Source organism: Scyliorhinus torazame, chromosome 12 (genome assembly GCF_047496885.1).
Source record: "Scyliorhinus torazame isolate Kashiwa2021f chromosome 12, sScyTor2.1, whole genome shotgun sequence".
NCBI lineage: Eukaryota > Metazoa > Chordata > Chondrichthyes > Carcharhiniformes > Scyliorhinidae > Scyliorhinus > Scyliorhinus torazame.
Window position 1 is genome coordinate 97228555 of NC_092718.1, and position 27727 is coordinate 97256281.

General features: G+C 49.1%; 1 protein-coding gene across 1 annotated transcript in view; it reads left to right on the forward strand.

Moving 5' to 3' along the window:
* Nucleotides 1-19188, forward strand: part of LOC140387092 (sialic acid-binding Ig-like lectin 13) — a 46605-nt gene extending 27417 nt beyond the window's left edge. The window contains exons 4-7 of the mRNA XM_072470100.1: nt 242-529; nt 4711-4792; nt 7967-8042; nt 18727-19188. Coding sequence (XP_072326201.1) covers nt 242-529; nt 4711-4792; nt 7967-8042; nt 18727-18933 — 653 coding nt within the window. The 3' untranslated portion in view covers nt 18934-19188. The remainder of the gene's footprint in view (nt 1-241; nt 530-4710; nt 4793-7966; nt 8043-18726) is intronic.
* Nucleotides 19189-27727: the final 8539 nt, after the last annotated feature.

The following is a 27727-nucleotide window of genomic DNA, read 5'->3' on the forward strand; positions in this document are numbered from 1 at the left end:
ATTTAATTTGCTTTTGTAAGTCTCCTTCAAATGTTGATGTTTTTGTTACACTGACCCCCAAGGGGCTGTCACCGCCCCCCCCCCCCCCCAATTTGTTTATCTATGACTATTGGCTTAAATTAAGACAGTAAATTATTCTTTGTGACAAGCCTTTCATCACCTCCTCCCGTTGGTGAATAGCACAAGTTGGATAGATTTACACAATATAACTACATAAACACAATCTTCTCCTTTGTTGCAGATAAACCCACAATAGTATCAGACCTGAACTGTACCCATTCCAAGAACGAAGTTTATTGTATCTGCCTTGTCAGAGCCAATCCACCAGCAAACATCACTTGGAATTTCGCTGGGAGAAACTTGACTGGGAATATTTCAGAAGTTGCAGTCCACTCCTGGTCAGTGGGTGGCCGCTTGGTGCAGAGTTCCCTGGCACAGACCCTCCCAACTGGATCTGAAAATCTGATCTTGTGTGTTGCAGAGAATGAGCACGGTGTTAGTGTGAGAGAACACCAGCTCCACTCACCAGGTACACCCTTACTTACCCTGAACGTTAATGACTGTAGTTGGCTGCCTCACTAACATAACTGATTGGGTTTATCAGTGGCACAGTGTCACTGCCCCTGGTTTAATAATTTGGTGACCACGAGTAATGCTGTAGGACCTGGGTTCGAATTCCACCACAGCAGACGGTAAAAATTGAATTCAATTTTAAAACAAATTGGGAATTAAAAGGCTAATGATGACCATGAAACAATTGTTGATTGTCATAGAGACAACCATCTGGTTCAATAATCTCCTTTAGCGAACGAAATATGCTATCCTTACCTGGTCTGGCTTACATGTGACTCCAGACCCAGAGCAATGTGAGGGACATCACGATGGCAGAGTGATTAGCACTGCAGCCTCCCACTGCCAGGGACCCTGGTGCGATTCCAACCTTGGATAACTGATTGTGTGGAGTTTGCACTTTCTCCCTGTGTCTGCGTGACTTTAAGGACTGTAGTTGGCTGCCTCACTAACATAACTGATTGGGTTTATCAGTGGCACAGTGTCACTGCCCCTGGTTTAATAATTTGGTGACCCGGAGTAATGCTCTGGGACCTGGGTTCGAATTCCACCACAGCAGACGGTAAAAATTGAATTCTGAAGAACAGGGAAAGTAGGAGAGACGGGGACCCCTCAAGCTTCTCTGTCATTCAATGGGATCATGACTCATCTTTGAGCTCAATTCCACAGTCGTGCTCGATTACCCATATCCCTTGATGCCCTTAATTCAAGAAAGTTCATTCTTGGTGACGCTCAGTGACTGAGCCTCCACATCCCTCTGACTGAAGACATGACCAAAGAACCCTGAAGGCAACAGGACAGGTAGATAACATAATTAAGAAAAAGTACAGTAGCACAGTTGTTAGCGCAGTTGCTTCACAGCTCCAGGGTCCCAGATTCGATTCTCGGCTTGCGTCACGTCTGCGGAGTCTGCATGTTCTCCCCATGTCTGTGTGGGTTTCCTCCGGGTGCTCGGACAGTTCAAAGCTGTGCAGGTTAGGTGGATTGGCCATGCTAAATTGCCCTTAGTGTCCAAAAAGTTTAGGTGGGGTTACTGGGTTACGGGGATAGGATGAAGGTGTGGGCTTACGTAGGGTGCTCTTTCCAAGGGCCGATGCAGACTCGATGGGCCGAATGGCCTCCTCTGCACTGTAAATTCTATGATTCTATATGGAATACTCGCCTTTATTAGTCGAAGCATAAAATATATGAGCAGGGAGGTTATGACGGATCTGTACAAAACATTGGTTAGGCCACAGCTAGAGTACTGTGTGCAGTTCTGGTTGCCACACTATAGGAAGAATGTGATTGCACCAGAAAGAGTGCAGAGGAGATTCACCAGGATGTTGTCTGGACTGCAGCATTTCAGTTTCAACACAGGCTGGGGTTGTTTTTCTTGGAGCAGAGAAGGCTGAGGGGGGACATGATCATGATCACGAGGGCTATAGATAGGGTGGATGGGAAGAAACCTTTCCTCTTAATGGACGGGTCAATATCAATGGGCAGACATTTAAGGTAGTGGCCAGGAGGGTTAGAGGGGATGTGAGGAAATACTTTTTCACTCAGGAGGTGATGGAAATCTGGAACTCGCTGCCTGAAAGGGTGGTTGAGGTGGGAACCCTCACAATATTTAGGAAGCATTTAGATGAACACTTTATAATGCCAGAGCATTACAAGGCTAAGGACCAACTGCTGGAAAGTGGGATTAGAATAGATAGGTGCTTGATGACTGGCACAGACATGATGGGCCGAAGGGCCTCTTTCTGTACTGTAAATGCTCAATGACTGTGTCGATATCTCCTCATCTCAGTCCTAACTGCTCAACCCCCCTATTCAGAAACTGTTCCCCCTTAATTCTAGACTTCATAGGAGCACCAGGAAACGAGTTAATCTTGAAATTGGAAGCAGAATTAACAGAGATAATTGGGGAAAAAAAGTTGGTTAATGAATTACTGAATTTACAGCAGAAATAGGAAGCCATCCACGGAGAGCTGATTGTCGATACATACTCCCTATCTGGGTTATACCTGGAGATACAATCCACATTGCAATGTAATCCCATGCTGTGGAGTTAGATATCGCCCTGGTAGTTAAATATTGCTCTACATGCTTCTGGGTTGTTGTGTCAGGGGCGGATGTTATTGTTTTACCTTGAGAGATTCATAACCTGGTCGCCAGTCTGAGGGGTGTAGATGACATCGTACGCATACCTTCCAATTGGCTTAAATATAATTTGACTTTAACCAAGATTAAACCACACTTAAAATGTTTATTTCAGTTGCACATGGGTCACTGTGTGGCGTTTGCACATTCTCCCGGTGTCTGCATGGGTCTCACCCCCAAAACCTAAAACGATGTGCAGGTGATGGGCAGGTGAATTGACCATGGTAAATTGGACCCTAATTGGTCAAATAAAACAGGTTTTAATTCCAGAATTGTATTGATGTGGTGGGATTCAAACCCAGACCCCTGAATCTGGATCTATTACCCTGGCTCTGTGGATGACTAGTCCAGGAGCAATACCACTATGCCACTGCCTCCTCATTCGCTATGAAACTGCCTTTACATGTAGATACATTTTATCTTACCGTGTTGTAATCTTAGAGCCATGATGCACAACCGGCTCTCTTTTTTCTGTTGTTTCATAGGTTATCATAGAATTTACAGTGCAGAAGTAGGCCATTCGGCCCATCGAGTCTGCATCGGCTCCTGGAAAGAGCACCCCACCCAAGGTCAACACCTCCACCCTATCTCCATAACCACACCCAACAATAAGGGCAATTTTGGACACCAAGGGCAATTTATCATGGCCAATCCACCTAACCTGCACATCCTTGGACCGTGGGAGGAAACCAGAGCACCCGGAGGAAACCCACGCAGACACGGGGAGGACGTGCAGACTCCACCCAGACAGTGACCCAAGCCGGAATCGAACCCGGGACCCTGGAGTCGCGAAGCAATTGTGCTATCCACAATGCTACCGTGCTGCCCTTAAGAACAAATTAATCTACACTATATCATTCTACTGTAATCCATGTACCTATCCAATAGCTGCTTGAAGGTCCCTAATGTTTCCAACTCAACTACTTCCACAGGCAGTGCATTCCATGCCCCCACTACTACCTATGTTTCCTCACATTCCCACCAATCGACCATGATCCCCACAATGTACTGTATTCCAGATTATTCTTTTGCTCATCTCCACCTCTGTTCTGAATTGTGATGCAGTTTTCCCAAAAGGTCACACATTGTATAAATCTGGATACCCTGTACATCAGAGCCAGCTAATGTGGTTTTACACCGTGGTTCAGTATCCAAAGCTCATCTGTACCTGTGGATGTATTCAAGAGTTGATTGCCTACCATAAAATAGGGACTAATAGCACTTTCAGGAGCCAGGTTCCGTGAAGGTGTTACTCAATTAAGTGAAGGAATGTAGCATAGGCATTTTTCAAGCTCATGGATGCTGCAGCAACAAGTTGTTGGATAAAGCCAAGATATTTATTGTACATTATTGACAAACTAATGCATTTCAATGGTAGGTAAAGACATTCTGAATAGTTCAAACCACTTTTAGTCTACTTCATTTCAAAGTTATAATAGCCAATGTGGTATTTAAGATATTTATAGTTTTGAATATGTTCTTGAATGAAAAACCTCGTTTAAGCTGTCAGAAATTGCTAAGTTATGAAGTTACTAGAGAGAGTAAGAATAACCCTTTAATAAACTGACCTGGCAAAAGATAGTTCAAAATTAAATTTCACAACTTATCAACTAAAAGTTAAAGAAGCTTCATCTTCACAAAAATGGCTGAAGTATATTTTATTGAAGGTAAAATATATACTTTAACATTTGCTACTGCAAGTATGGTGTCCCCCCCCCCGCCACCCCCCAAAACAATGTATAGCTACATAACTGTCTCTTTTAAAATCAAGTTAGAAGGATCTATGAATAAATGCTGCCTAAAAGAGTGATCAATGCGAAACTAAAAACTAGTTTCACATATCAAATATCAGTATCGTCAAGGAGGGGGGGGGGGGGGGGGGGGGGGAAAGAGTAAAATTACAGGGATAGGTTTCTTTCTGGGTTCCCGTTTGTCTGACCACACTATTTTACCTTGGGGCAGGCAAGGCCTTGGATGAAGCTTACCCTTACCCATCAGGAACTTTCCCCTGGCTGATTGGTATAGCGACAGGAACAGCCGCAGTTATCATTCTGATCCTGATCGTGGTGAAGTTGCAGAGGTATGTGTGTGTGTGTGTGTGTGTGCTTGGTAAATACTGATTCTCACATGTCACATCACAGATTTGAAATGGCTTTATGGGGCCCGGGGGGTAGAGGTTAGGCTGTAATAGTCAAGCAACACACTTGCCTGGTTGTCACAACCTTTTTCTCCCCGGGGGTTTCACAGAAGGAAACATTTTGGACGGGATTCTCCATTGGTTGACGGCAAAATCGCGATTGGGCGGAGAATCGGTTCCGACGGTGAAATCGCGGCAGGACCCGATTTGCCGCCAAATCGTGATTGTCTGTCACCTCGAAAACGGCGTCAATGCGTTTCACTCCACACTTGCAGTAGGTACCACTTGCATATCATTAGTGGGCCCGGCCTGGTACTCTCCAGGGCCTCCGCGATTCTCCGCCTCCAATGGGCTGAGTTCCCGATTGCGCGGTTCACTTCTGCTTTTAAAAATCATGAAATCAGCGTGGCAGCTGCTGAGGGAGAGCGAGGGGGTACGGAAGGTGTCCAACATCGCCATAGTTTGCTGACAGTTGTGCCGCTGGCCGGGGGGCCTCTGTCAGGTCCGGCAGGGATTGGCCAGGGGGTGGGCTGTGGGGTCGGGGTGGATGATCACAAAGCACCATTGTTGTAGCCGGCAAGATAGCCATGTAGCTGTACACACCGCTAACAGCCCACTTTGAACCTGGTGCAACAGGTCGTATAGATATCCCCCCAGGGAAACTCCCTGGGTGCCCTCTGGTCCCAGATGACCCATCAGTTGTATGGCACACCTCAGCACAACCAGTGCCACCTTATTGGCTGGGATGAGTGTGTGTGTGGGGAGTGTAATGTGTATGTGCGGCTGCAGCTTGTCAGCCTCTTGAGTGTCAGTCACGGACCCAGCGAATCCCACACCATTTTTCATTAGAATCGATTGTGTTCCACGTGGCGCCGGTGCTAGCCCCATTATAGTAGCAGAATTGGTGCAGGTGCAGCACCAATTTTTCTGTCATGGAAGTCCACGGATTCTCCGTTGGCGTCAACACGTACTCTCAGAAATGGAGAATCCCTCCCAATGTAACGTACTTAAGAGACAAATTCAAAACAGCAGATAGCTCAAGATGCAGTGGTAATCCTGGGCAAAGGCAGTTATTTATGGAGAATCTTACGCCTGGCAGATTTACAAGTTTATACCGTACCTGTTTGACCCATTGAATCCTTAGAGTGCAGAAGGAGGCCATTCAGCCCATCGATTCCGCACCGACCCTCTAAAGAGCACCCCACTAAGGACAACTTCACCACCATATCCCCATAACCCACCTGACCTACACGTCTTTGGACAGAAAGGGGCAATTTGGCATGGCCAGTCCATCTAATCTGCACATATTTGGACTGTGAGAGGAAACTGGAGCACCCGAAGGAAACCCACACAGACATGGGGAGACCGTACAAACTCCACACAGTCGCTCAAGGCTGGAATTGAACCCTGGTCCCTGGCGCTGTGAGGCAGCAATGCTAACCACTGTGCCACCATGCTGCCCCATGGCACACCGTTATAAATGTGCATTCCTTGATCCATCAAGTCCTGGATTGAGGCTTCAACCCGGATCACCTGGCTCAGAGATAGGGGCACTACCCACTCTGTGGAACAATCGAGGGATTGAAAGAAACAAATATTCATCTGACTCATTGTAGTGTGTGTCTTTTATTAATATCCACAAGTCTGTTGTCAACATTATTTTTCTGGCTCCCCCCCCCCCCCCCCCCCCCCCCACCCACCTCTACCAAAGTTATTTAGTTTCCACATGTTTCCTCCAAGAATAATATCTGAATATTGAAACTAACAACAAGAATATGTCGGCAAAATTTCCAAAAAACATTAACCAGACCAATCAAATTGAAATAACTCCAGAATATTGAACATGCTACGAATTCAAAGGTACTGAACATTAAATGACAGGAGATCTTTGTGCTTGAAAAATGAAGACTTGGCTATCCCTCAGCCTGAAGCCTCGTATCAGTCACAGATAGGACGACCATGTGTATCTTTTTATACAATTATTAATTTATGGGATTTTGGTGTCGCTGACTTTGGCAACATTTATTCCCCACCGCTAATTGGGAGTAAATGATTGAGGTGGTAAATGCAGTGAATGTTTGAGGATGGGGTGCCAATCAAGTGATCCTACTTTCTCCTGGATGGTGTCGAGCTTCTTGAGTGTTGCTGGAGCTGTACTCATCCAGGCAATTGGAGAGTATTCCATCACACTGCTCACTTGCACCTTGCAGATGGTGGACCGTCTTTGGGTTGTCAGGATGTGAGTGTCTCAGTGAGCTCTCATATGCTTGAGTGAATGAAATGGTCTATTGTCTCCAATTCACCAGAACAGAATGGAGCAACAGTGAACAATTTAAATTTGACATAATGATATCAGGAACATAATTTGTATTTGTTTTTGCTTGTTTATTGTCACGTGTACCAAGGTACAGTGAAAAGTATTTTTCTGCGAGCAGCTCAACAGATCATTAAGTACCTGAAAAGAAAAGGAAATAAAAGAAAATACATAATACGGCAACACAAGGTACACAATGTAACTACATAAGCACCGGCATCGGGTGAAGCATACAGGGATGTAGTGTTAATGAGGTCAGTCCATAAGAGGGTCGTTTAGGAGTTAAGATAGAGGGTCGAATTAAGATAAGAGGGTCTTTAAGATGCATAATGAGGAGGAGGCTTGGTGCGTGCTGGCTGCGAGGAAGCGACAGGGAGGTTGCAATTGGAAAGGAGAGGGAAAGTATATTTGGCCATGATAGTTGAAACATGGTGGTGTAGAATGCCCGTGATAGGTCACCTAATCCTTCCTTGCTCAATCTAGCCATTTGTTCGTATGTTGAAGTCCTGCTGAAATTTTAAAAGTTGTTTTTTGGAGGGATTTTACTTTAATCTCTCCTGCCTGCTCTCTAGACAATATATCAAGACAATGTCTCACACTCCTGCTTATGAGCAAGATGTGAACCTGTTGCACAAAACACTGTTTGCTACTTAATATAATGTTAAGGCTCTATTGGAAACTCATGTCTGCCATTCAAACACAGTGTCAGTAATCTGTAACACTCCCTTATATTTATTAATGCTGCACACACTTTAAAAAAAATTAAGCTTATTGCTATTTAAACAAATGAAACATTGTTTCAGGAAGAAGACACGTGACACCTCTGCCAACGACGATTCGGTGATTTACGCTGTGGTGCAACACCCAATAAACACCCAGGTAAGGGAGGAAAATAAACTGACCAACATCCGAAGGAGACACTTACTAGATTGTTTAAAAATCTGTTTCGAACCAATGTGAATTTTATTTCCCCCCCAAAATATTCTTTTCATAACATTTGTAAAAGTATAGAACAAAACATTGAAAATTTCAGAAAGTACATTAAAATTCAACTTGTCTCCAGACAGTAACGTGCATCATACCACAAGGATAATCTCACTGTTTTGATGGGTGCTGTGCAAATTTGCTTGATGGATCTGTAAAATGATGGTGAGGTTAGTTTGTTAGATGTTTTAGTTGCTGTGATATGAAGAGTCTAAAGTTCTGTTCCTTTTTCACCAACACACATTTATTTCATTCCAGCAGACTGCACAAAACTCTAATTGCACATCACCTGACAGAGGCCACCTGAAGCCCCTTTACATATCAGTGTCAATTAATGGATACTTAACATAAATGAGACAACTAATTGCAATGTTTCTTAACCTATTACTTAACATAGTTCAGTCACTGGAACTGATGTCCTGGTCATTGCCCTTGGGAAATGCGTCAGGGACATTTTCTACCTGGGGTAATCTCTATATTCTTTATTCTTTCATGGGATGTGGGTGTGGTTGCTGGGCCAGCATTTATTACCCACCCCTAATTGCCCTTGAACTGAGGGCATTTAAGAATCAACAACATTGTTGTTGTGGACCTTGAGCTATATGTAGGCCAGACCAGGTTAGGATAGCATATTTCCTTCCATTAGTGGACCAGATGGGTCTTTATGACAATTGACAATGGTTTCATGGTTATTAGGCTCTTAATTCCAGATTTAAAAAAATTGAATTAAAATTTTGAACCCAAAGCTTTAATGTGGATGACTAGTTCCGTGCCAACACCGCTACACCATCACCTCTCCCTATTGAAATAAAAGGCTTAAGAACAGATTCCAGGGGCGTCATTCTCCGCCGGCGGGAGTCTCCATTTTGCCGGCGCCCGGGGGTTTCCCGACGGCGTGGGGCTGCCCCACAATGGGAAACCCCATTGACCGGCCGGTGTTACGGAGACTCCCGCCGGCCGGTCGACGCAGAAAGGTGGTGGGGCGGGTAGGAGAATTTCGCCCCTAATGTCCCTACAGCATAACAACAAGACCAATCTTTATAAGTTTTAAAACAATATTCTGTTAATGACGTGGTTGGTGGTAAATGCTAAGTTGCTCCAAAATCAAGAAGGTGCTTTGAACCAATGCCCTCAGTTTGGTATAGTGTGAGGAAAGGTTTTGAAATGCAGAGAATAATATCCCAGATTCTTTGTGATGATTTTAATAAAATAATGCACATTAAGAAATAGAATAAACACCAATAATGTAAACTAGATACACACTTCACTAAGCCAATTGCCAATGCACAGTATCACTATTTTAAACAGTTCCAAACAATCCTAACTTAACTATCTTCAGAATTATCTCTCCCCAAATTGTTCCACAACACCTTATATATTTTAAAATCTGTTTTTTTAAATCCAGTAAACTTTACCACACCTGGCAGTTACATCTCTTTGCTGTTGCTTCTGAGGTAACCCACGGTACTTCTGGGTGGCATGGTAGTACAGTGGTTAGCACTGTTGCTTCACAGCTAAGGTCCCAGGTAAGATTTGCGGCTTGGATCACTGTCTGTGTGGAGTCTGCACGTTCTCCCTGTTTCTGCGTGGGTCTCCTCTGGGTGCTCCGGTTTCCTCCCACAAGTCCCGAAGGATGTGCTTATTAGTTGAAGTGGAAATTCTGAATTCTCCCTCAGTTGCACCCGAACAGGCCCTGGAGTGTGGTGACCAGGGACTTTCCACAGTAACTTCATTGCAGTGTTAACGTAAGCCTACTTGTGACAATAAAGATTTAAAAAAACAAGCAGCCTTCTTTTTGAGACAGGCTTTCTTCACAGACACTTCTTTTTTTAAAAAAGTATATTTTATTGAAATCTTTTTGAACAAAATTTTTTTCCCCTTACAGAACAAACATAACAGTAAAGAAGGTTTAAAATAAACAAATGGCTAATCAACATAGTAATCTAATCATTTAACATAAACTAAAACTTCCACCCCCCCCCCCCCCCCGCTACCCCCCCCCCCCCCCCCCCCCCTGGGTTGCTGCTGCTGGTCATCTGTCTTCCCTCTAACGTTCCTTCTAGGTAGTCGAGGAATGGCTGCCACCGCCTGGTGAACCCTTGAGCCGATCCTCTCAGGGCAAACTTTATCCGCTCCAGTTTATGAACCCCGCCATATCGTTTACCCAGGCCTCCAGTCCGGGGGGTTTCGCCTCCTTCCACATGAGTAGAATCCTACGCCGGGCTACTAGGGACGCAAAGGCCACAACATTGGCCTCTTTCGCCTCCTGCACTCCCGGCTCATCCGCAACTCCGAATAAAGCTAGCCCCCAGCCTGGTTTGACCCGGACCTTCACCACCTTCGAGATCACTCCCATCACTCCCTTCCAATACCCCTCCAGTGCCGGGCACGACCAAAACATATGTGTGTGGTTTGCCGGGCTTCCGCCACACCTCCCACACTTGTCCTCCACTCCAAAGAACCTGCTCAGTCTTTCTCCCGTTATGTGTGCTCTATGTAGCACCTTGAACTGAATCAGGCTAAGCCTGGCGCACGAGGAAGAGGAATTTACCCTGCTTAGGGCATCAGCCCACATACCCTCCTCTATCTCCTCCCCTAGCTCTTCGTCCCACTTTCCTTTTAACTCGCCCACCAGCTCCTCCCCCTCTTCCCTCATCTCTCGGTATATCTCTGACACCTTGCCCTCTCCGACCCACACCCCTGAAAGCACTCTGTCCTGAATCCCCTGTACCGGGGGCAGCGGAAATTCCCTCACCTGTTGTCTTGTGAACGCCCTCACCTGCATATATCTAAGGAAGTTCCCCGGGGCAACTTATACTTTTCCTCCAATGCCCCCAAGCTCGCAAACGTCCCATCTATAAATAAATCTCCCACCCTCCTAATTCCCATCTGGTGCCAACTCTGAAATCCTCCATCCATTCTTCCTGAGGCAAACCTATGGTTGTTCCTGATTGGGGACCCCACCAGGGCTCCCCTCACACCTCTCTGTCGCCTCCATTGTCCCCAGATATTCAATGTTGCCGCCACCACCGGGTTTGTGGTAAAAGTTTTTGGTGAGAACGGTAGCGGCGCCGTCACCAGCGCCTCTAAGCTCGTCCCTTTACAGGACTTTCTCTCCAGTCTTTTCCACGCCGCTCCCTCTCCCTCCATCATCCATTTACGAATCATCGCCACATTGGCGGCCCAATAGTAGTCGCCCAAATTCGGTAGCGCCAATCTTCCTCTGTCCCTGTTACGTTATAGGAACCCCCTCCTTACCCTCGGGACTTTCCCTGCCCACACGAAGCTCGTGATGCTCCTGTCTATTTTTTTTAAAAAGGTCTTAGTGATTAGTATAGGGAGACATTGAAATACAAATAAGAACCTCGGGAGGGCAATCATCTTAATTGCCTGCATTCTGCCCGCCAACGACAGAGGCTGCATGTCCCACCTCTTGAAGTTCTCCTCCATTTGTTCTACCAATCGTGTCAGATTAAGTCTGTGCAAGGTTCCCCAGCTCCTAGCGATCTGAATCCCCAGGTATCGGAAGTTTCTTTATACTTTCCTTAGAGGCAGGCCTTCTATCTCTCTACTCTGGTCCCCTGGGTGTATCACAAATAGTTCACTCTTCCCCATGTTAAGCCTATATCCCGAGAAATCTCCAAATTCCCTCAACATCCGCATATCATCCTCCCCGCTGGGTCCGACACATACAACAGTAGGTCATCCGCGTATAGCGAGACTCGGTGTTCTTCCCCCCCTCTAATCATCCCTCTCCATTTCCTGGAGTCTCTCAGCGCCATGGCCAAAGGTTCAATTGCCAACGCAAACAACAGTGGAGACATCGGGCATCCCTGTCTTGTTCCCCTATCTAATCGGAAATACTCCGATCTTTGCCGACCCGTGACTACACTTGCCGTTGGGGCCCCATAAATACACCTCCCATAAATACTCCCACTCCACCCTATCAAATGCCTTCTCTGCATCCATTGCCGCCACTATCTCTGCCTCCCCCTCCACTGGGGGCATCATTATCACCCCTAATAGTCGTTGCACGTTAACATTCCGTTGTCTCCCTTTTACGAACCATATCTGGTCTTCGTGCACCACCCCCGGGACACAGTCCTCTATCCTCGATGCCAGTACCTTTGCCAGCAATTTGGCGTCCACATTCAATAATGAAATAGGTCTATAGGACCCGCACTGCAACGGATCTTTATCCCTCTTCAAAATTAGCGATATCGTCGCCTCCGACATTGTCGGGGGTAAAGTCCCTCCTTCCCTGGCCTCATTGAACGTCCTCACCAGCAACGGGGCCAACAAGTCCACATATTTTCTGTAAAATTCCACCGGGAACCCGTCTGGTCCCGGAGCCTTCCCTGCTTACATGTTCCCCAGCCCCTTAATAACCTCGTCCACCCCAATCGGTGCCCCCAGGCCCTCACCTCCTGCTCCTCCACCCTCGGGAACCTCAATTGATCCAGAAACTGCCGCATCCCCTCCTCTCCCTCTGGGGGTTGGGACCTATACAGTCCCTCATAAAAGGTCTTGAACACCTCATTAATCTTCCCTGCTCTTCGCACCGTGGCTCCTTTTTCGTCTCTAATTCCCCCTATCTCCCTCGCCGCTGTCCTCTTTCGCAACTGATGAGCCAACAGGCGACTAGCCTTTTCCCCATATTCATAATTCATACCTCCTCCCCTGTGCCTTCCTCCACAGCACCTCCGCCTTTCTGGTGGTCAGGAGGTCAAACTCCGTCTGGAGTCGTCTCCTCTCCCTGTACAGTCCCTCTTCCGGGGCCTCTGCAAATTCCCTATCCACCCTTAAAATCTCCCCCAGTAATCTTTCCCTTTCCTTGGCTTCTGTTTTCCCTTTGTGGGCCCCAATGGAGATCAGCTCTCCTCTGACCACCGCTTTTAGTGCTTCCCATACCACTCCCACACGGACCTCCCCGTCGTCATTGACCTCCAGGTATCTCTCAATACACCCCCGCACTCTTCCACACACTCCCTCGTCCGCCATCAATCCCACATCTAATCGCCAGAGTGCTCTCTGCTCCCTTTCCTCTCCTAGTTCCAGGTCCACCCAGTGTGGGGCATGGTCCGAAACCGCTATGGCTGAATACTCAGCTTCTTCCACCCTTGAGATCAACGACCTTCCCAAAACAAAAAAATCTATCCGGGAGTACACTTTATGGACATGGGAGAAGAAGGAGAACTCCCTGGCCCTCAGTCTAAGAAATCGCCATGGATCCACTCCCCCTATTTGGTCCATAAACCCCTTGAGCACCTTGGCCGCTGCCGGCCTTCTTCCGGTCTTTGAGCTGGATCTATCTAGCCCTGGGTCCAGCACGGTATTGAAGTCCCCTCCCAGTATCAAGTTTCCTACCTCCAGGTCCGGTATACGACCCAGCATCTGTCTCATAAATCCCGCATCGTCCCAACTCGGGGCATATACATTAACCAACGCGACCTCCATTCCCTCCAGCCTGCCACTCACCATTACATATCTACCTCCGCTATCTGCTACAATGTTCTTTACTTCAAATGCTACCCGTTTCCCCACCAATATGGCCACCCCTCTATTCTTCGCATCTAGTCCTGAGTGGAACACCTGTCCCACCCATCCTTTCCTTAACCTAACTTGGTCCGCCACCTTCAGGTGCGTCTCTTGGAGCATAGCCACGTCTGCCCTTAGTCCTTTCAAATGCGCGAGCACTCGGGCCCTTTTAATCGGTCCGTTCAGGCCTCTCGCGTTCCACGTGATCAGCCTCACTAGGGGGCTACCTGCCCCCCTCCCGTGTCGACTAGCCATCACCTTCTCTAGGCCAGTCCCATATCCCGCCTCCGCGCTCCCACTCGCTCCCCAGGCGTCGCATTCCATCCCCGTCCACCCACTCTTTAGCCATTTCCTTTTTGATTTCCGCAGCAGCAACCCAGTTGTCCCCCCCCCCCCCCACTCGATCCCTTTCTAGCGTGATTGCTCCCCCCATATTACTTCCGTAAGTCAGCTGACTTCAACTGACCCCGGCTACTCCTGCTCACTCCTTGACCCCCCCGTGTGGGGAACTCCCATCCGCCTTGCGCCTGTCTTCCCGCCATAATGTTTCTGGCGCGGGAACATCCCTTTATCTGACCCGCCTCTTGTGGCGCAGCTCCCTTTCCTCTCCCCCTCCCATTCCTCATTCTCTGCCTATGTCCCTTCTTTCCCCCCTCACCGGCGCCCGCATTTCCTAGTGTCTCCCCCATCCCAATTTACTTCTCTATTTACATCAACCATAACAATAACAATAACATTCCCTACAGTATCAGTCCCTCAGTTCCGATCCAATTTCTCCTCTTTAATAAAGGTCCATGCTTCTTCCGCCGTATCAAAATAATGGTGTCTCTCCTGGTACGTGACCCATAGTCGTGCCGGCTGCAGCATCCCGAACTTCACCTTTTTGTGTAACACCTCCTTGGCTCGGTTAAAACTCGCCCTCCTTCTCGCCACCTCCGCACTCCAATCCTGGTACACCCGTACCACTGCATTCTCCCATCTGCTACTCCGTACTTTTTTAGCCCATCTCAGGACCTCTTCTCTATCTTTAAGGCGGTGAAATCGCACGATTGTCGCCCTGGGTGGTTCTCCCGCTTTTGGTCTTCTCGCCGGGATCCGATGTGCCCACTCCACCTCCAAGGGGCCCGCAGGGGCCTCAGCTCCCATCAATGAGCTTAGCATCGTACTTACATAAGCTCCACAGTCCGCTCCTTCCGCTCCCTCAGGGAGACCCAGTATCCGAAGGTTCTTCCTTCGCGCTCCGTTTTCTAGGGCCTCGATCCTTTCAATACACTTTTTATGGAGTGCCTCGTGCGTCTGTGTTTTGACCGCCAGGCCCAGGATCTCGTCCTCATTATCCGTCACCTTCTGCTCCACCACGCGGAGCTCTGTCTCCTGGGTCTTTAGTGTCTCCTTGAGCCCCTCAATTGCCTGTAGCATCGGGGTCAGCACCTCCCTCTTTAGTAGCTCCACACACCGTCTCAAAAATTCGTCTTGCTCGGGCCCCCATGTCGCCTGGGCTTTCTCCGCCGCCATCTTGTGTCTTCTCCCTTTCTGTCCCTTTCGTCGACGATTCCTCGCGCTGCAGCCGCCGCCGCTGATATTTTCCTCCTTCGTTGGGGGGGGGACTCCCTACTCACTCACCCCACACCGGGTTGCGTCGCCCCAAAATTTCCCGTTGGGGCTCTTAAAAGAGCCCGAAGGTCCGTCGGAGCTGGAGCCGCCGAAACGTGCGGCTAGCAAGGCATCGCCGCAACCCGAAAGCACAGACACTTCTTGATGGCTGTTAAACAGTTATTTCTGCTGTTAGCCTTTGATCTTTTGTTATCTGACCTATCTAACCTTTTTAAAACTCAGACTTAATTACCTTCACTTCTTAAGTTTAGCTTTTAAGAGTGTAGAAGCAAAGCACTTTATGAACCTTTCCTCACACCTCTCTTTCACACATTGAGTCTCTTCCTTTGACCCCTTACCAATTTATTCCAATCCCGTCACAGTTTGCTTCCCATTGTTACCAACTTGCCTCAGGTAAACATCTGTTAACAGTTTTGCTAAACTCATCAAAATGTCAAAGTCTCTAGTTTAATTAATACAGCCACTCTGTTCCTGCCTAAAGTAACTTACATTCTCTCACGGTTTTTAAATGTATAAACAGTAAATATTCCAATTTCTTAGATGGATTTCCCTGATATTTTCATGTTGCCAATGTTTCCCCAACAATGCTTTGCTCATGAAATGTGTTAAGGTGCATTGCATGACAGTCCCAGTTCTAACGCACATAAAATGCAATCTGGTTCCATCCTTTTTGATGCATTCTGAGGTACTTCAAGGTTGGGCTTGAATTGCAATGTACATTCCATATCAAATATTCTCAAGCGATATATTTTGAAAAAAAAAGCATTAAATGACAGCACAGATAATTCTGAGGGAAAAGGCCTGAATATTGTGCAAAGCTGGACTGTGAGCTGTTGCATGAAATGAAAATTGTGAGTCTGCCTCACCTGTACAGGTACATTATCCTGAATTCCCTCTTTACTTGCCGTTTGAAACTGCTGCTGCCGCCTCTGAGGATAAAATATTGGGGAGATAAAAAGGAAAACATAATTTTACAAGTTGATTTGACAGTGGGAGTGAAAAGCTTAAAGTTATTCCAGAAACAGCTGACTGCTGCAATGCGAGATTTTTTGTTTCTGGATAAATTAATTGATTTTTTCAAAAAGGGTCAAAGCCTCTCTTTTCCTTCAAAGTTTCCTTGTGCTTGTGATTAAAGTGGTACAACACCACCCTCTGCTGGCGGATGGATGCGACTGCATGAACGGGGCGAATTATCAGAAACTCAATAAAAATGGCAAGCATCAATTTCCAGCCTTGGATAAAAATGCCGGCAATTTACAAGACCAGATACCATAGAAAAGTTACAGCACAGAAGGAGACCATTCGTCCCATCTTGCCCATGCTAGCCTGAGAATCCCAGGTGCCCTTTCTTATCCCATCTTCCTCCACTGGTCCATAGCGGTGTATCTTACAGCTTTTAGGGTGCAGATCCAGGTACCTTTTCAAAGAGTTTAGAGTCACTGCCTCCACCATCATTGCGGATAGTGAAATCTAGACTCCCACTACCCTCAGCAAAAAGAGGTTCTTCCTCATGTCTCCTCTATACTTATCTTGAATCTATGCTCCCGGTTCTGGAATTCTCTGTCAAGGGAAACAATTTCATCCTGTTTACTGTATCTCTTCTTCCCATAATTTTGTGCACCTCAATCAAGTCACCCCTCAACCTTCTTTGTTCCAAGGAAAATAACCCTAACCCATCCAATCTCTCCTCATCGCTCCACTTTCCCAGCCCTGGCAACATTCTTCTAAACCTCCTCTGCACTCTCTCCAGAGAAACTATGTCCTTCCTGTAATGTGGTGACCAGAACTGCACACAATACTCCAGTTGTGGCCTTACTAGTGTTTTATACAATTTCAACATATTATCCTTACTTTTATATTCTGGACCTCTGAAGGAGAGCATTCCATTTGCCTTCTTTACAACCTTGTCTCCTTGAACTGCTGTCTTTAGTGACCTGTGTACCTGTATACCAAGATCTCTCACTTCATCTACCTCATTATAGGAAGGATGTGAAAGCATTGGAAAGGGTGCAAAGGAGATCTTGGTTTCGGACAAAGCTCGGCACAACATTGAGGGCCGAAGGGCCTGTTCTGTGCTGTACTGTTCTATGTTCCATGTTCTTGGTATATTCCCATTTATTGTGTACTCCCTATAACTGTCCACTACTTTACCAATCTTTATGTCATTTGTAAATTTCCCAATAGAGCCTCCCACGTTCATGTCCAAATCATTAATACATAACACAAACAGTAAGGGTCCCAACACCAAACCCTGTGGACACCACTTGAAACTACTTTCCATTTGCAAGGGCATCCATAGACCATTATGCTTTGTTTCCTAATGCTAAGCCAACTTTTTAATCCAGTTTGCCACATGTCCCTGTATCCCATGATTTTACCTTCCGGTTAGTTAGATTAGATCCTGTAGATTTGGATTCTCATTGGGGTCAGGTAGAATGAGGGCTTTGAGGAAACCAAACAGCATCACTGTAACTATCTGGATTTACAGCCTTCGATTTATGGTGTTTTCATTTTGGGGAGGGGGAAGTGGGTGGTGGTTGAGGGGGGGGGGGGGGGGGGGGCGGTCATACACTGCCAAGGTTCCTGGGTGAGAAACGGCCAACCATGTGGAACTTGGGAGAGGTTGGGACTATGTTCCTTGGAGAGAAGAAGTCTAAGAGGAGATTTGATAGACATGTTCAAAATCATGAGGGGCTGGACAGAGTAGACAGGGAGTAACTGTTCCCACTAGTAATAGGATCGAGAACGAGAGGGCACAGATTTAAAGTGATTTGCAAAAGCGATGTGAGAAGAAAATCTTTTCACACAGTGAGTGGTTCGGATCTGCAAAACACTGGCTGGAAGTGCTGGAGGCAGATTCAGTCGAGGCATTCAAGGGGGTATAAGATGATTATTTGAATAGAAACAATCTGCGGGGGTAACAAGGAAATGGCAGGGGAAGGCACAATGTCATGATGGAGAGCTGGAGCAGACACAATGGGCCATATGGTCTCCTTCTGTACTGTGATAATTCTGTGATTCTGAGCCTCATATCCATATCTAATCTCTAATTTCCAGCAAAACCTGCCTTATGTTAATGGTTGGGAAAAGAATATGAGCCTGATTCTAACCCAGTGTGAAATTAATTTAAATCTCGTTGAGTGGATTCCTCAGAATGTTGTAGCTGAAATACTTCTGAGCATCACCAAAGTCAGGCCATTTACGAAACAACTTTTGGTGGAAATAACTTCAACTGTCAATCAGATTCTTTAATGCTGTTCTCTGTAAGTACAAGAGATTTTAGTGTATCAGAATGTAAAGTGCTTTCTCACTGAATATGAAGAGTATGTCGGTATCAGAGATTGAATAAAGCAGATTATTCTAGTACAGCCATCACGTCAGATCCATGTCACTGGCTCCATGTCTTAAATGCAGTTTTCTGTTACAGAGCCAAGGCCTGGACAGTAATATTGATGGTCCAGGGACTACATCAAAACCAGCTCAATGTGAGGAGGTTCTGTACGCAGCACTGAATATCTCCAACGTCCGCAAACCTGAAATTCAACTCCAGATTGAGGAGCCCAGTGAATACGCTGCAATTAAATGTAAATTAAATCAAAGTGGCCCAATTCTCACCAATGGAGATCAGCAATAGCTGAACACATGTGTAATGACTTGGAACTGCAAGTAGGATTGTATTGTAGGAAATGGTTTGAGAATGGCGATCTTTCAGAAATTAATTGCTAACGTTTAAAAATCTCACCGAGGGAGTTTTGATTGACAATCCTAAAGGTGTTCCCAATTCCCAACATACTGCTGAAATGGAGCAGGGGATGGGCCTTGGACGATCAGTGTAAACCTTTCGCCTGTTTAAGATGCTTTAATAAAATCGTTATTTTCATAATTCCAACATTGTTTCACTATTCCTTCATTCAAGACTGTAGCACAATCAAAACTTCATGCAGACTTCCGGTTGCGGCTATGCGGAGCTAAGCCGCACGATTCGGCAGCTCCCGCGAACACGGACTTTCGGGCTCGATAGAAGAGCCCCAACGGAACTTTTTTTATAGCCAACCCGTGGGGAAGAGAGGAGAAAGGTCCCCTACTAACTTGTATGGACCGGACCCGCAGCGAAACGGCCAAAAAAGTGGCATTGGAGCAGCGGGAGAAGAGAGGGAAAACAAGCAAAATGGCGGCGGCCGGGGACAAAGAGGAGATGCAGGAATTCATCAAGCGCTGCTTCGAGGAGCTGCGTAAGCAGATGGTGGCGCCTATGTTGGCAATAATCAAAGGACTTGGGGCAACCCAGAAAGCCCACGAGGTGAAGATCCAGGATATCCAGGAAAAAGTGAGCGAGAATGAGGACGAGCTCTTGGGCCTGGCGGTGAGAGTGGAGCGGCATGAGGTGCTACACAAGACGTGGGCGGGAAGACTCGAAGACCTGGAGAACAGGTCGAGGAGAAATAATCTGAGGATCCTGGGTTTCCCAGAAGGAGTGGAGGGGGCCGACGCTGCGGCATATGTGGGCACAATGATCGGGGCGCTGATGGGCGCGGAGGCGCCCCCGAGGTTACTGGAGCTGGAATGGGCGCACCGAGTGCTGGCGAGGAAGCCCAAGGTAAATGAGCCGCCAAGGGCGATGGTGGTGAGATTTCACCGGTTTACGGACAGAGAGAGGGTCCTGAAATGGGCCAAGAAGGAGCGGAGCAGCAAGTGGGACAATGCAGAGATCAGAATATACCCGGACTGGAGCACGGAGGTCGCTAAGCGGAGAGCGGGTTTCAACCGGGCCAAAGCGGTGCTGCATCGGAAAGGAGTGAAACTTGGAATGTTGCAGCCAGCGCGACTGTGGGTTACACATAATGGCCAACACCACTACTTCGAAACGCCCGAAGAGGCGTGGACCTTTATACTAACTGAAAAGTTGGACTCTAATTGAGGAATTGTGAAGGTGGGGGGTGTTTGAGGGTTGAAGTATGATGGTTGTTGTCTATAGGGGGTCAATCCTGCGCAGGGAATGTTACATGGGCTGGGGGAGAGAGACAAGGCCGCGACAGGAGCTGCTCCAGAGGGGGCCGGGCAGGCTTTGGAAAGCGTGTTTTTTTTTTCCCCGCACGCAGGAAGAAAGGCGGGAAGGGGAACGAAGGAACGTATATTGATGGGGAGACTCCCACACGGGGGGGGGGGTCAAAGGGATGGCGGGCGAAGCCGGGGTCAGCAGGTGTCAGCTGACTTACGGGAGTGATATGGGGGGAGCAAAAAAGCTAGACAGGGATCTAGCGGGGGGAGGGGTGGGGGGGAAGGGAGGGGAAGGGGGGAGGGGGGGAAGGGGGGAGGGGGAAAGGGTTGCTGCTGCACTGGCCGAAAGGGAATGGGACATAGAAGAGGTGGTCGGGACGGAGGTCCCCGGGGGACTGGAGGGTGAGGGAGACGCGGACACGAGATTGGCCCAGAAAAGGAGATGGCTAGTCGGCGGGGGTTGGGGGGGGGGGGTGAGAGCCCCTCCAATCCGGCTGATAACGTGGAACGTGAGGGGCCTGAATGGGCCGGTGAAGAGGGCTTGAGTGTTCGTGCACTTGAAGGGACTGAGAAGGCAGACGTGGCTATGCTCCAAGAGACACACCTGAAGGTGGCGGACCAGGTTAGGTTAAGAAGGGGATGGGTAGGACAGGTATTTCACTCGGGACTGGACGCGAAAAATAGAGGGGTGGCAATTCTGGTGGGAAAGCATGTGTCATTTGAGGCCAAGACTATCGTAGTGGATAATGGAGGGAGATATGTGATGGTGAGTGGTAGGTTGCAAGGGATGTGGGTGGTGTTGGTAAATGTATATGCCCCGAACTGGGATGATGCTGGATTCATGAAGCGCATGTTGGGGCACATTCCGGACCTGGAGGTAGGAGGACTGATAATGGGAGGGGACTTCAATACAGTGCTGGACCCAGCACTGGACCGCTCCAGATCAAGGACGGGAAAGAGGCCGGCGGCGGCCAAGGTGCTCAGGGGGTTTATGGATCAGATGGGGGGAGTGGACCCATGGAGGTTTGCAAGACCGCAGGCCAGGGAATTTTCTTTCTTTTCCCACGTGCACAAGGCCTACTCCCGGATAGATTTCTTTGTTCTGGGCAGGGCGCACATCCCGAGGGTGGAGGGGACGGAGTATTCGGCCATTGCCGCTTCGGACCATGCCCCGCACTGGGCGGAAATGGGGCTGGGAGAGGAGAGGGACCAACGCCCGCTGTGGCGGCTGGACGTGGGACTGCTGGCTGATGAGGTGGTGTGTGGGAAGGTGAGGGGGTGTATCAAAAGGTACTTGGAGGCCAACGACAACGGGGAGGTGCGGGTGGGGGTGGTATGGGAGGTGTTGAAGGCGGTGATCAGGGGAGAGCTAATCTCCATCAGGGCTCAAAGGGAAAAGACAGAGGGCATGGAAAGGGAGAGGTTAGTGGGGGAGATTTTGCGAGTGGACAGGAGATACGCAGAGGCCCCGGAGGAAAGATTACTTGGGGAAAGGCGACGGCTCCAGACGGAGTTTGACCTGTTGACCACGGGGAAGGCGGAGGCACAGTGGAGGAAGGCGCAGGGGGCGACCTACGAGTACGGGAAAAAGGCCAGTCGGATGTTGGCACACCAGCTCCATAAGAGGACGGCAGCGAGGGAAATAGGGGGAATCAAAGATGGAGGGGGAGCCTCGGTTCAGAGTGCAACGAAAATAAACAAGGTATTCAAGACCTTCTATGAAGAGCTGTACAGATCCCAGCCCCCAGGGGGGGAAGAGGGGATGAGACGATTCCTAGACCAACAGCGGTTCCCGAGGGTGGAGGAGCAAGAGGCGGCTGGTTTGGGGGCACCAATCGGGTTGGAGGAGCTGAGTAATGGAGGAAAGTATGTGGACCTGTTGGCCCCGCTACTAGTGAGGACCTTTAACGAGGCAAGAGATTCGGGATTCGTAAAGGGCAGGCAATTAAATACTAATGTGCGGCGGCTCTTAAACGTGATAATGATGACATCGGTGGAGGGAGAGGCGGAGATAGTGGCAGCTATGGACGCGGAAAAGGCCTTTGACCGAGTAGAGTGGGAGTACCTCTGGGAGGTGCTGCGTAGGTTTGGGTTCGGTGTAGGGTTTATCAATTGGGTTAAGCTCCTTTACAGAGCCCCGGTGGCGAGTGTGGTGACGACCCGGCGGAGGTCGGAGTACTTTCGGCTGTACCGAGGAACGAGGCAGGGGTGCCCCCTGCCCCCCTGTTGTTCGCATTGGCGATCGAACCATTGGCCATGTCATTGAGGGAGTCTAATAAATGGTGGGGGGTGGTCCGCGGGGTGTCGTTATTAGCGGATGACCTGCTGCTGTACGTGGCGGACCCAATGAAGGGGATGGTGGAGGTCATGCAGACTGTGAGGGAGTTTGGGGAGTTCTCGGGCTATAAGCTCAATGTAGGGAAGAGTGAGCTTTTTGTATTACAGGCAGGGGACCAAGAAAGAGGGATAGGGGACCTACCGCTGAGGAGGGTGGTGTCTGGGGATCCAGATAGCCAGGAGTTGTGGGGTCCTACACAAATTGAATCTGACGAGGTTGGTGGAGCAAATGGAGATGGACTTCAAAAGATGGGACATGTTGCCGCTCTCGTTGGTGGGTAGAGTGCAGTCAGTTAAAATGGTGGTCCTTCTGAGGTTTTTGTTTGTGTTTCAGTGCCTTCCCATCGTGATCACCAAGGGCTTTTTCAAGAGAGTAGGTAGGAGTATTATGGGGTTTATGTGGGCGATTAAGACCCCGAGAGTAAGGAGAGGGTTCCTGGAACGCAGTAGGGACCGCGGAGGGCTGGCGTTGCCAAACCTAGGGAGCTACGACTGGGCAGCAAATGAGGCGATGATCCGCAAGTGGGTTATGGAGGGAGAGGGGGCGGCATGGAAGAGGATGGAGATGGCGTCCTGTAAAGGAACGAGCTTGGGGGCGTTGGTGATGGCACTGCTGCCGTTCTCGCCATCAAAGTATACCACGAGCCCGGTGGTGGCGGCAACGTTAAGGATCTGGGGCCAGTGGAGACGGCACAGGGGTGCAGTTGAAGCCTCGGTGTGGTCCCCGATCAGGGGTAACCACCGGTTTGTCCCGGGGAAGATGGACGGGGGGTTCCAGGGCTGGCATCGGGCGGGGATTAGAAGAATGGGGGACCTGTTCATTGACGGGACATTTGCGAGCCTAGGGGCACTGGAGGAGAAGTTTGAGTTACCCCCGGGAAATGCATTTAGATATATGCAGGTGAGGGCTTTTGTGAGGCGACAGGTCAGGGAATTCCCGTTGCTCCCGGCACAAGAAATTCAAGACAGGGTGATCTCGGGTGTATGGGTCGGGGAGGGCAAGGTTTCGGCAATACACCAAGAGATGAAAGAAGAGGGGGACGCCCGAGCAGAAGAGTTGAAGGGTAAATGGGAGGAGGAGCTGGGGGAGGAGATCGAGGAAGGTTTGTGGGCTGATGCCCTGTGTAGGGTTAATTCCTCCTCCTCGTGTGCCAGGCTCAGCCTGATACAATTTAAGGTGGTCCACAGAGCGCACTTGACGGGGGCGAGGTTGAGTAGGTTCTTTGGGGTAGAGGACAGATGTGGAAGGTGTTCAGGGAGTCCGGCAAACCATGTCCACATGTTTTGTTCATGCCCGGCACTGGAGGGGTTCTGGAGAGGAGTGGCGGGAGCAATATCTCAGGTGGTGAAAGTCCGGGTCAAGCCAAGCTGGGGGCTCGCAATATTCGGAGTAGTGGATGAGCCGGGAGTGCAGGAGGCGAAAGAGACGGGCATTCTGGCCTTTGCGTCCCTAGTAGCCCGGCGAAGGATCTTGCTATTGTGGAAGGAGGCGAAGCCCCCCAGCCTGGAGGCCTGGATAAATGACATGGCTGGGTTCATAAAGCTGGAAAGGATTAAGTTTGCCTTGAGAGGGTCTGCGCAGGGGTTCTACAGGCGGTGGCAACCGTTCCTAGACTATCTTGCGGAGCGTTAGCGGAAGGTCGGTCAGCAGCAACCCTGGGGGCCGGGGGGGGGGGGGGGGGGGGGTGGGGGGGGTGGTGAACGAGAGATTGTTTGAGGGGATGGAAGAGCAGGAGATAACATGGAGGGTGGGGGAAACTGGCACGTGCGGGCGAGAGCCAATGTATAAAGCTATGTAAATATACCATTTTGCCATGTATATATCTTGCTCAGTGCGATTTTGTGTTATTTTGTTACGGGGGGGTGAGGGTTATTGTTTGTAAGGGGAAAAAATTGTGTTGTTAAAAAACTTTAATAAATATATTTTTTTAAAAAAAATCAAAACTTCATGCTCTGAGGGGGAAAAAAGTGATCGAAAGTTGTTCATGTGTAAAAACACAGGGGTAGCACATTGGCACAGTGGTTGGCACTGCTGCCTCACGGCGCCGAGATCCCAGGTTCGATCCCGGCCCTGGGTCATTGTGTGTGTGTGAGTGACTGTATATGTGTGAGTGAATCACTCTGTGTGTGTTTATTTATGTGTGTGTGTGTTTGTATTTTGTGTGTGTGTGTGACTGTCTGCATGTGTGTCTGGTATCTGTGTGTGTTTGTTTATGTGTGTGAGTGACTTTGTCTCTGTGTACGTGTGTGAGTGTGTCTGTGTATATGTTTGTTTATATGTATGTGTGAATGACTGTGTCTGTGTGTGTGAGTGCGACTATGTCTGTGTGTGTGTCTGTGTGTATGTGCGTGAGTGTGTGTGTGACTGTGTGTGTTTGTTTATGTTTATGTGTGTGACTGTCTGTGTGTGTGAGTGACTGTGTCTGTGCGTGTGTATTTGTTTATGTATATGTGTTTGATTGTGTCTGTAGTTGTGTGTGAGTGTGTGTATTTGCATGTGTGAGTGTATGGGTGTCTGTTTATGTGTGCATGAGTGACTGTGTGAATGACTGTCTGTGTGTGTGTCTGTGTGTATGTTTATGTGTGTGTGTGTCTGTGTGTGCGTGTGTGTGTGACTGCGTGAGTGTTTGTTTATGTGTGTGAGTGATTGCATCTGTGTGTGTTTGTTTATGTGTTGTGTGAGTGTGTTTGTTTAAGTATGTGTGTGTGTGCATGTCTGTTTATGTGTGTGTGCGTGACTGACTCTGTGTGTGCCTGTGTGTCTGTGTGTATGTCTGTTTATGTGTGTGAGTGACTGTGTGTGTGCGTGAGTGTGTCTGTGTGTCTGTTTGTTTATGTGTGTGTGTGGGTAACTGTGTGTTTGTTTAAGTAGGTGTGTGAGTGTGTGCATGTCTGTTTAAGTGTGTGAGTGACTGTGCGTGTGTCGGTGTGTATGTTTGTTTATGTGCGTGTGTGTGTGTGTGTTAGTGACTGTGTCAATGTGTATGTGTGTGAGTGTGTCTGTGTTTATGTGTGTACGTGTGTGAGTGACTGTGTGTGGGAGTGACTGTGTGTGCGAGTGACTGCGTGTGGTGTGTGTGAGTGACTGTGTCTGTTCTTGTGTGTCTGTGAGTATGCTTGTTTAGTGTATGTGTTTGAGTGACTGTGTGTATGTGTGTGAGCGACTGTGTGTGTGTGTGAGCGACTGTGTCTGTGTGTGTGTCTGTGGGTGCGATTTAATGCAAAAGTTTCTAAGTGTGGTTGGGAGTGAGAACTCCCGCGGGTTTCCTGACAGTCGGCCCGGCGAGCCGTCACCGATATAAAATGTTAATTGGATCACTTAACGAGGACCCACGGGCTTCATGCAGCAAATGACTGTCCCACTGGCTGATTCTCTGGGACCGCGTTCGCCAGCCCCCTGCTAACAAAGGAGAGCAGCACTTAAACCACTTCTGCACAACCAATCCCACACAGCTGACAGCCATGCCACTGAGAAAACCAGCCCCACGATTCGGCGATGCCAACCTGGGCAGATTACTGGATGCAGTAGAGTCTAGATGGGATACCCTGTTCCCTTGAGGGTCTCGGAGCGTCAGCCGCAGGGCAACCAGTGTCACCTGGGAGGATGTGACAGCAGCCGTCAGCTCGGGGGGTGTCACCGGGAGGACTGGCAGCCAGTGCCGTGAAAAGATCAACGACCTCCACCGGGCCGCATGGGTTGGTTGGCACAGCCCTCCCGATGCCATCCCCCGTGAGCATGCACCTGGTACCACCCCTGCCCAGCATCTTCCATGCCCTGGCACACCCAAGTCCAGCAGTGCTGCCTACGCTGCCCCCCTCCATGCTCCCCAGTTCCCTCCCCATAGTCCCGATTTCTCTCCCCAAACTCACCCCCCCCACAATATTCCCACCCCCCCACTCAGCATTTCCCTGCCCATACTTCCCAACACCCATACACCCCATCTCCCCCCATCCTCCCTACCCTACCATATGCCCCATCTCCCCCTCCCTCACCGAAACCTCCACACCCCAGCGATGAATGATGGTTGCAGCTCACGATGCCTCCTTTGTGTCCCTGCAGGAGAAGTTGGCCCGCGACAGGCGGGAGAGAGCCCCGACGGGCGGCAGGGTGTCGGACATCAGAGTCCTCACCCCATATGAGGAATGGGCACTGGAAATCACTGGTGTGGCCGAGGACAAATCTGTTACCCCATGCAGATGTTGGCGTGCGCTACAGAGGTCAGGTTACACCAGCCCTTAGCCAGGTGACCTGTCACACATGAGTTGTTAATGCCATATAGAATGAGCGATCCCTCCCACTGACCACCTATCCATTCTCTGACAGGGTCCTAATCTGACAGTGCGGGCCCGTCTGGAGTGGTTCCCCCCACCCCAGTCTCTCATGAGAACACCACAGAGGGGGGAATGACAGACAAGGCCACATCCTACGTGAAGGGGGCAAGGATGAGGGCCTTCCTGGTCCTCCGGGCTTGCCGGACCCTCACTGCAGCTGCCTCTCCTCCATCCTCTGGCTGATCCTTTGGATCCTCCCTGGGCTTGTCCTCAAGCCTTTCCTGGTCCGGTGCCTCTTTGTTCTCGTCCTCCACGGAGGTCACAGACTCCTTCCCCAATATCTCCAACTGCTGTGCCAGATTGCGGACGGCACAGCAGACCACCACAAAGCTGCCGACCCTCCGAGGGGTGTACTGGAGTGCACCACCAGAGCTGTCGAGGCTTTGGCACTGTATCTTGAGCAGTCCGAAGCAACGGTCAATGACCATATGGGTGACCATATGGGCTTCATTAAATTGGGTCTCCCCATCCGTCTCTGGCCTCTTATCAGCATCATTAGCCAGGTCCTCAGTGGGTGCTCCTTATCCCACAGGACTGAGGTGGTCCTTCAAGAGGCCGGGGATGACCGACTGCCCCAGGATGTAGTTGTTGTGCACACTCTCAGGGAAGCGTGCACAGATGTGCATGATCTTCATGTGATGATCTCATATAAGCTGGATGTTCAGGGAGTGGAACCCCTTCCTGTTGATGTAAGAAACTCCCAGACAGCCCAGTGAGCGCAAGGCGACATGCGTGCCACCCACTACCCCCTGGACCTGGGC